This window comes from Kwoniella pini, chromosome 3, assembly GCF_000512605.2.
Source record: "Kwoniella pini CBS 10737 chromosome 3, complete sequence".
Classification (NCBI taxonomy): Eukaryota; Fungi; Basidiomycota; class Tremellomycetes; order Tremellales; family Cryptococcaceae; genus Kwoniella; species Kwoniella pini.
This window is the reverse complement of record NC_091718.1, coordinates 1,152,267-1,161,741: the sequence shown is the minus strand read 5'-3', so window position 1 is coordinate 1,161,741 and position 9,475 is coordinate 1,152,267. Positions and strand designations below refer to the sequence as shown.

The following is a 9,475-nucleotide window of genomic DNA, read 5'->3' as shown; positions in this document are numbered from 1 at the left end:
TCACTGTTGACCTTCTAGTGATTTATGAGCCTATGAAATCAGGAGGAATCAGTATTTGCTCTTTCATAAACAATATCAATCTATCAATCAAATCCCGACTTACCTGTAAATCTCTCATGACTCCTGGATCCATAGGTAAAACAGATTTTCTCCTTATATGAGGACCACCAGCTGTACTGAGACCCCCTGCTGAACTTGCAGGTGGACCTCCACCTAATCCAGTATTCGCTGCTGGACCAAGCGGAGTGGGCGAAAGTGGTTGTTGACTTTGTATGCCAAGTCCGACTGGCGACGTAGGCTGGAAAATCGCAATCTCAAAATGTTCAGCTGTTATTACCTTCTATCCAAGAGTGAAAACCACTCACGCTCATAGGTGCTCGATCCACACCTGGATCAGCAAGTGGAACATGTTCTTCACCGATCGATCTATCCAAGGTGAAGCTCTCGGAAGGATCAAATCCATTCGCAGTCATATCTACCGAAACATCTGCCATTGGTTCATCTTCGTAAGGCTCAGGTCGAGGTGGTAAAGGTTCCGTTAAAGATGCGGGAAGAGGTTGAGTCGATCCCGATGCTTTATGATTCTCGATTGCTTGTTCGCGTAATCGTATCCATTCATCGTGTCTCTCTATCGCTCGTTCCGCGTCGCTACGATGTTCAGATATCGTCGGTAAGCTTCCCAGTCCAGGCCAGAACAGGTTATATGACCACTCACGCTTTTCGTTGAGCCTTATAATTACTTTGAACTTCTTCAAACACCTCGTTGTTGATCTCCATGAACAGCTTCAAAGCATTATATACCATTCCGTGGATCGTCCTGTACATATGATAGTCAGTTTAAATCAGGTCTCCTTCTTCACATGATGAGCGAAGATCACTTACCTATTCCAGTGAGATCTCGAATTTTGGTATAAAGCAGGGAAGACTATCGGTAAGATGATCGTTATATGCTCTCCCATGAGGTTCACAATGTATTCGTTGTTCCAGTAGTATAAAGCTCTTTCGGCAACCTAACAGACGAACGCGAAAATCAGCTTGGCTGTTACAGCGATTCCAAATGACAGGGTGTGAAGTGATCCACCAACTGATACTCACCTGGAAATGAGGGGAATTGATACATCTAGCCAACTGTAAGAAAAGCGGTGACATAATCTTCGTAAATTCATTCTGCTCAATCACATCTAATATTTCTTCTACTTCGTTCAAAAACATAACTTCTTTGGGTGAATTCACTTTTGGCCAATAGCGAAGTAATCCAAGTATAACTTCTTCAGTTAAAGACGGATCCTTTTCTAGGAATTGAACTACACAGTAAGCTAGTTGTGGGTGATACAGGGCTAATGATTTTGCTTTATGCAAGGGAATTAAAGCTCTCGTGAGGAACGTTTTATGTTCATCTTTCAGAGGTAAGGCAAAACCATTTATGATTGATCCTAAAATCTCTAGCAATTCGGCAATACCATTATGACGTTCTGTCTCGTATACGAATTGGAAAAATACATGAGAGATTGATCTTCTGATGAAAGCTCGAAGATTCAGGAATTTCCCGTAGATCCGGTGTAATGTCGTTTTCAGGAAATCTCGCTCTCTCGGATCCTCAGAGTCGAACAATTCAAGAAGTTGAAGTACGAATGATTGGTCAATGTATTTCTTGCCTATGTTCGTATTGAAATCTGGTGATTCAACGAAACGGAGGAAAAATTCGTATACTATCTGTAGATGTGGCCATGCGAGTTCGAGCACGGGTTCGTCCTCTTCTGGGTCAAATGCGTCGCCGGTAGGATTCACTTGAGGGGGAATGGAACGGAACAGGTTGGTGGCAAACTACGCGAGCAGAGAACTAAATCAGTCTATCTGAGCTTGATGATAAAGCAAGCTACTCACCATTCCCACGACCTCAGGGTAAATCTGCTCTGTGATAACTCCTCTGCTCGTTGTTATATACTCCAACATCTCGTGTAAGGTCTGAGCTTTCACTTGCTTTCCCTTCAGTTCACTGCTTGCGTCATTGAAGTCGAAAACAACCCGACACTGTTGCAGTTTCTGCACGAACAACTCGTTTCTTTCTTCCGGTCGAACATCTAAGGAAAATAACGTTGTTAGCAAAATCGTGGGCGTGGTCGAAACGAACCAAGCGGGAGACTATCCTAAGAGGCAAGATCGCCAAGAACGAAAGCTTCTGCTCACCTGAAAAGTTGGGTAACTTCTCAATGTCCACCTTCTCAGTCACGTAAAATCTACTACTTCTTTGTTTTCTAGGCGTTTTTCCTAAAATGGGAATCGTGTCTTTCGGTCCGCCTCTCAATCTATTGAGTGGTCCTGCTTTGGGAGGCGTAGGTTGACCGTCTGGGCCGAGAGATCTATCTGGAGAACCAAAGCCTCTACTGTGGGGTGAATGAGGGATAGGATCAGCTGGCATTTCTGTATTCGCTGGTGCTTGTTGAGGAGCGCCCGATATGACCACTAAAGGTGGTGCTGGAGAAGTTTTGTCTGATACGGGTGATCTTCTGGGTGTTAATGGTGCACCAGTTTGTAGTTCCCCTCCCCCTCCACCTCCACTACCTGCTCCGGAAGAGCCAGAAAGATGGTAAGGTGAATTATTGTTTCGAGCGGGTGATGACAGTGAAGGTGAAGAGGGTCCAGGGGAATTCGAATTGATGGGAACAGGTGGTTGAGGTTTGATGTTGGGTGGTTGTGGTGATTTTGATTGTTTCTCTCCAGATTTGGTCCGAGACAAATTCTGCGAAGTAAAGCATACGCACGGTGTTAACATTCTCTCTTCTTGTCACAAGGTCAAATTGTAAACATAGAAACACATAAAAGTCAAAGTAGACGAGTAGTAAGGAGCGGATGTTCACTGCCCATACATGGTGACGGGGAGTAAACTGTGGAAAGTATGTGGAGTGTGGTGGAATTATGCCTTTGAACGATCTTCTCATTCCTTCATTGACCAACTTTGGACAAAGTGCAGACTGAAATAATGATGTCACTCACCATAGCTTTCTTTAAACCCTTCATTCTGGGATATGCTTATCTCTACGCGTCGCTGTGACGACCGCTAGTATGTAAGGAGAGATGTGTGAGCGATATTCCTAAGGTTGGTTGGAATGCCGTTGTACGTGATTCAATTTTTGGTGAATGCAAGATAAAGGGCGCAAGGGAATGACTTGTTATGATTGATCGATATATTGATTCACGTGGGCATCAATCTACACTGCGACGATAGTTCTTAGAAAGTGAATGATTGACTGTTCTTGAGCAATTCTTCTTGACCAGTCAGTCCTAAGTGAAGTTTGAATACTTTGATTGATAGAGGTATTATATGTGTGTGTTTTGAAATGAGCGGGTCCTAGCTCCTTTGACGCGATATCCAGTTGTAAGCAACAACTCTAGCAAGTCTAACGCTACAGGTATTTACTGCTTGACAGTCTATGTTCGGTGCTCAATGTTGACTTGAAGTCTGATATCAATCTATAATATGTATGCTTGATTTGCTATGTGATTACAAGAATAAGGTTGAATTGTATGGTGAGTGTGGGTATTATGTATGTATTACAGTATGTATCGCTGTATGCGCCAACTCATTCAACGCGGGGTATATACTCAGTACTCTCTTCTTCGTATTCACTGGAATAGGCGTAATATCAGAGTGACTGAATGTGGCACAAAAGCGACTATTTACTTGAACCCCCATTTAAACTACACCCGCCAATCAACTCTCACACTTTGTCAAAAGTAACAGTCATTAATATCGGAATATCAAGCATACTGGTGATTATCACTATTCAACTATAATCTCCCTTGATCATTCTCATCCTCCTTGATCATCCTTGGAAACCCCTTCAAAATGTCCCGAGTACACGATGTGCGTAATCAGTCTCTTTTGAATGTGGACAATCCATGCAGAAAAAAGCTGACGATCTATCTCCGCATCTGCTGAACACACCTTTCACTTTAACCAAAACGAAATCATGTATTCTAACCCTTTACAATCATTCGCAATGATTTATGGAAACTCAACCTACAGCTCATCTACAACACCTTCTTCAAGCGAAATTCAGCTTTCGTAGCTACTTGTTTTGTAGGGGCTTTCGCTTTCCAAATCTCTTTCGATTTGGGTACAACCGCTTGGTGGGATTACCACAACCGAGGTGTGAGTGTTCGATTTATTAAATGGCTGTGTAGCGATATAGATACAGTAGAACGTACGATAGGATAGGAGAACTTGAAAGTGTCTAAGAGACAGAGGAGATCGAAGATACCTATGGTCAAGGACCATTTTCCCCAATTGGAATGGAGTACTGATTTTGATATTGTATCGTACAGAAACAATGGAAAGATCTTCGAGCAAAGTATATTCAAGCTGGTGACTCCGCTGAAGAGTAGATTGATAAATTATATAGTCTAGCTGGATAGTAGTAGGAGAAGGATTGTGATACTGGAGGTCTCCGGAGATAGGAGACCACCATAGAAAGGGGATTTCTCCACCATCTTTCATATAAGGAATATAATGTTCAAGCAATGCATTTGACCTTTTCTTTCGCTATTACACTCGCTCATCAATCTTACAAATGTCTTCGTACTTTTAATCCTTAATTAAATTCATTAAGAAATGTTTTAAATTGATTGTTTTGCCAAAAGAGCGATTTCATCGGATAAATTACTACTAATTTACCGCCAAGCTTCTCCACCCGACACGTCCACTTGAGTTCATCTGATTTTCTACCATCACCGAAATACTTGTTACTCAGTTCAATTTCACAATACACTCAGATCAAGTATATATATCTTATTATCTCTTGTCAATCTTGATCGAGACTATATTCAGTGTCAAAAGTCCCCCTGATTGGCAGACTGATCGGCAGAAAGCGAAGCGAAGGAAGAAGCAATGACACGATGATCAAATTTCGACATTCCTTTTCCTCTGGGAAAAAAATACCATCATTTCAATTGCTATGTCTCGTATATTTGATATTTCTTACAATAGTTACATCGCATCAAGAGGCAGAAAATGTATACCAAAAGAGAGATTATTATACTTTGTCCAATACAGATATAAAGACATTAGTGGAATTAGATCCCCCTCAATGGGATAGTGTAACTGATGGTCATTTAGGAAAATTGTTAATACCCAGAGCTTGTTAGTTCAACGAGGACTTCCCATATACATATTCTACCCTAATTCAATAGCTGATGATATTCTTCAATTTGTTTAAAATCCTTAGCTGGGTCTGAAAACAAGTAAGAATCGTTTCCTTTCAAAGAATTAAGAATGAAAGGCTAATTTAACGATTTGTTATTTCCGTTAGTACTCTTGTCCAGAATTATATTTCTTCCGTCTTTACGAATCTAGGATGGCATGAAGAAAAGGTATGTTCATGTTTACTGTTTCTCATTTAAAAGATCCAAGGAGATCCGAATCAAGAATGATCTACATATTGACTGATACAATCATGTTTTGACATATTTATAGACACCTTTTCGAGGTACAACACCTATAGGTGAAATAGATTTTACAAATTTAATTTATACCTATGATCCAGATGCACCAAGAAAAATAATTTTGGCTGCACATTTCGATTCGAAATGGTTTCCTGATTTTCCTGCAAATCAAGTGAGTTATTTTTTTTAGGTTATAACTTGATTGAAGATTGCTGATTTGCGATATAATATCAGTTTATTGGAGCTACAGATTCAGCAGCTCCAGTAGCTATGATTCTACATCTTGCAGAATTTCTTACTCCACTTTTAAACAATCGTAAAGAACGTATATTATCAGGTCTTGGAATATTAAAAAATGATTTTGATGAAGAAGAAATTGCTGAAACAACTATTCAAATTGTTTTATTTGATGGAGAAGAAGCTTTTAAAGATTGGACTGCAACTGATAGTATATACGGTGCTAGGTGAATTTTAAATCAGTGTTTCTTGTTTTTTTTGGGGATAGGTAAAATGCTAAATTGATTGAATTGACGAATTTAATAGACATTTAGCAGAATTATGGTCAAAAACTTATTTAAAATCTACACATCCTTTAAATAAAAATAAAAAAAGAAAATTTGAACCTGAACCAACAATTTTAAATACAATAGATCATTTAATTTTATTAGATTTATTAGGAAATAAACATTCAATGATTTATAGTTATTTTAGAGAAACAGATTGGTTACATTCAAAATTAATTAAAATTGATCAAAATTTAAAAAATCAAAATTTAATTGAAATTGAAAAAGATGAAAATGAATGGTTTTCAAAAATTAAATTAAGAGGTGGAATTGGAGATGATCATTTACCTGTAAGTGTTTTTTTTTTTGAAAAGAAAATTATTAATTATCCTTGAGAACTTATATATTTAAATTTTTGGTAATTTAGTTTTTACATAGAGGAGTTAGTATATTACATATTATATCTAATCCTTTTCCTTCTGTATGGCATACTTTAGGTGTAAATTTTTCTTATTTTTTTTTTTTTGGCAATTTCTCTAGTAAAATTTAAAAAGTTGATTGAAATTTTATGATTTAAATGATAGGATGATTCGACAATTTTATCTTTACCAGCTTTAAGAAGATGGAATAGAATATTACGTATTTTCACATGTGAATATTTAGGTTTAACACCAAATTTAATAATTTCAACAACAACAACAACGACAAATAGATTACAATCTAAAAAAACTATTGATGAATTAGTAAGTCTGAAAAAAATTATTTTGACTGATTTATATGATATTATTTTATTTGGTTGGACTGACGATTCAAATTTGAGGATAGTAGACGATAACAAATGAGGAATTATAAAAGAAGCAATTATGCCAATTTTCATATAGATATTTCGAATGAAATGTACGAACTGGCAAGAAAAAATAATGGTAGATCTATAGATGGTATTTTCAATTTAATCAAAATTGATCTATTCTTCATGTATATAAAAGTATGATATAAAATACTTATAAAATTCGGGGTTAATTCGATTCAATTTTATAATAATTAATTTGACAACTTGACAATTTGACAATTTGCATATTTTGGTTTTTTTCGGTAAAATAAGTTAATATAAATAATCAATTTGATCAATTCAAATATGAATGCATAAAAATATATATAAAGTTCTTTTTTGGAAAAAAAAAAAAAAGAATCAAAATATTCAAACTATCTTACAACCTACATCAACTTTTTAAAAACCTAAAGTTTTTTATCCTTATCGATCCACTTCACCAAATACTAAATCCATTGTACCTATAATAGCTACAGCATCAGGTAAAAATTGATGTCTCATCATAAAATCAGAACCTTGTAAATGTGCAAATCCTGGTGCTCTAATTTTACATTTATAAGGTCTATTTGAACCATCTGAAACTAAATAAACACCCATTTCACCTTTTGGTGCTTCAATTGAAGAATAAGTTTCACCTGGAGGTACAGTATAACCTTCTGAAAAGATCTATTAAAAAAAAAAAAACAATATTTAGAATTTCAAGTGAAAATTTCATTTTTCAACAATTTTTTTTGAAAGAAAAACTCAAACTCACTTTGAAATGATGAATTAAAGCTTCCATACTTTCTTTCATACTTGCTCTAGGTGGTGGTACAATTTTATGATCATCAACTTTTACTGCACCAGTTGGCATTTTATTTAAACATTGATCAATAATTCTTAAAGATTCTCTAAATTCTTGTACTCGACATAAATATCTATCATAACAATCACCATTTTTTCCAACTGGAATATCAAATTCAACTTTATCATATGCGTCATATGGTGCTACTTTTCTAAAAAAAAATTTCAAAAAATAAATTCATATTAGCTTTAGCTTTTAATCTCATCAGAGAACTCTTTGATAACCGATCTGAACTAACCTGATATCCCATGGTACACCTGAACCTCTTAACATAACACCAGAGAAACTATAATCTAAAGCTTGTTGAGCTGTAACAGTACCAATTCCAATTGTTCTACCTTTCCAAATTCTATTTCCAGTTACAACTTCTTCAATTTCATCTACTCTACTTGAAAATTGAGTTGCCCATTTGAAAATATCATCTAACATTCCATGAGGTAAATCAAAAGCTACACCACCAGGTCTTATATATGCAGCGTGCATTCTAGCACCTGAAACTCTTTCATAAAATTCCATTAATTTCTCTCTTTCTTCGAAACCCCATAAGAATGGTGTAAGTGCACCAACATCCATCGCGTGGCTAAAAACCGAAATCAAGTTATATCAATCAGTATATAGAGCCTAGATGATAATAAACGATGGAAGGCTAATTTTACTCACGTCAAAACAGCCATCAAATGATTAAGAACACGAGTGATCTCTCCGAATAACGTTCTAATCCATTTAGCTCTTTCGGGAACTTCGATATTTAACAATTTCTCAACAGCAAGTGTATACGATAACTCGTTGGTCACTATACAAATCATCAGCGTTGATCATTTAGATCAAATGGATGATGAATGTAAGACTTACTCATAGATACATAATCTAATCGATCGAAATATGGTAAAGCTTGAGTATAATTTTTATATTCAATTAATTTTTCAGTACCTCTATGTAATAATCCAATATGAGGATCGGCACGTAAAATTTCCTAATTCTTCATCATCAATATTTTTCATGATTATGTTTAATAAGTGAAATAGTAAACTTACTTCTCCGTTCAATTCGAGAATCAATCGAAGCACACCATGAGCAGCAGGATGTTGAGGACCAAAATTAACTATTTTACGATTATCAGCCTGGATCGATATTAATATCAAATGGAATAAAAATGTACCTGTGAAATGTCTCATTTGAGCATCTTTCCTTGATGTACCTTCTTTTAAAATCTCTTCAGCCGATAAACTATGTAATCTATAGTAATACAGAAACAACTATCAGTATACTTGGAAACTTCTAATTCTAAATCGTAACACATTGATTCGAATAATATGATAATCGATCTTTTATAAAAAGAAATGTAAACTATACTCACTCTTCTACAGAATGAGCTCTAACTGGACTAGGTTCAACAGCAGGAGTAGCCATAGATCTCAAAGTTGAATTTGATATTAATCTAAATTGAGATTTTGAAGAAGATGAAGATGATACATTTCGAATTATTGGTCTTAAATTTCTAATCATCTTGATCGATACTTTTTCAATTTCAATGAAATGATAATTTTTACTTCAATGGCTGACTATGCAGCTTTATAATTGAGTGAATCCCAATATAGATAATAGTAAAAGTGAGATCGTGAATTAATTGTCTGTCGATGAGCAGCAGATTAGAGATGCGTCTCAACTTCAAACTTGGTGGCACCTTCCACTCAAAGTTAAATATAAGCCAGCAGAGCCAATGAGCGATGCACTGAATGACATGTTTATACACTTAACTCCGTTTGTGGCACTATTACATCCATCCATCCATTCATTCATGCATGCATACTACTCTACTTTCACTAAATGATCACTCCCACCTGCTTGTGCATGTAT

General features: G+C 36.1%; 4 protein-coding genes across 4 annotated transcripts; 2 read left to right on the top strand and 2 right to left on the bottom strand.

Moving 5' to 3' along the window:
• Positions 1-3,018, bottom strand: I206_102623 (uncharacterized protein; the record flags this gene model as incomplete). Its single annotated transcript, XM_019154731.2, has 9 exons — positions 1-30; positions 104-298; positions 366-648; positions 716-817; positions 883-1,010; positions 1,096-1,824; positions 1,885-2,081; positions 2,188-2,740; positions 2,995-3,018. The coding sequence occupies 9 exons, from the start codon at positions 3,016-3,018 to the stop codon at positions 1-3; spliced, it is 2,241 nt and encodes a 746-aa protein (XP_019012134.2).
• Positions 3,019-3,847: 829 nt separating this feature from the next.
• On the top strand, positions 3,848-4,386 carry I206_102622 (uncharacterized protein; the record flags this gene model as incomplete). Its single annotated transcript, XM_070202595.1, has 3 exons — positions 3,848-3,865; positions 4,028-4,153; positions 4,327-4,386. 3 exons carry the CDS (start codon positions 3,848-3,850, stop codon positions 4,384-4,386), a joined length of 204 nt encoding a protein of 67 aa, XP_070058696.1.
• Positions 4,387-4,896: 510 nt separating this feature from the next.
• Positions 4,897-6,787, top strand: I206_102621 (uncharacterized protein; the record flags this gene model as incomplete). Its single annotated transcript, XM_070202594.1, has 8 exons — positions 4,897-5,140; positions 5,226-5,241; positions 5,310-5,370; positions 5,474-5,614; positions 5,677-5,906; positions 5,986-6,295; positions 6,373-6,444; positions 6,530-6,787. 8 exons carry the CDS (start codon positions 4,897-4,899, stop codon positions 6,785-6,787), a joined length of 1,332 nt encoding a protein of 443 aa, XP_070058695.1.
• Positions 6,788-7,197: 410 nt separating this feature from the next.
• I206_102620 (NADH-ubiquinone oxidoreductase 49 kDa subunit) lies at positions 7,198-9,124 on the bottom strand (the record flags this gene model as incomplete). The annotated part of the gene is made up of 8 exons (XM_019154728.1): positions 7,198-7,440; positions 7,529-7,769; positions 7,857-8,198; positions 8,279-8,411; positions 8,471-8,591; positions 8,653-8,720; positions 8,778-8,854; positions 8,976-9,124. The coding sequence occupies 8 exons, from the start codon at positions 9,122-9,124 to the stop codon at positions 7,198-7,200; spliced, it is 1,374 nt and encodes a 457-aa protein (XP_019012131.1).
• Between the last annotated feature and the right edge of the window lie 351 nt (positions 9,125-9,475).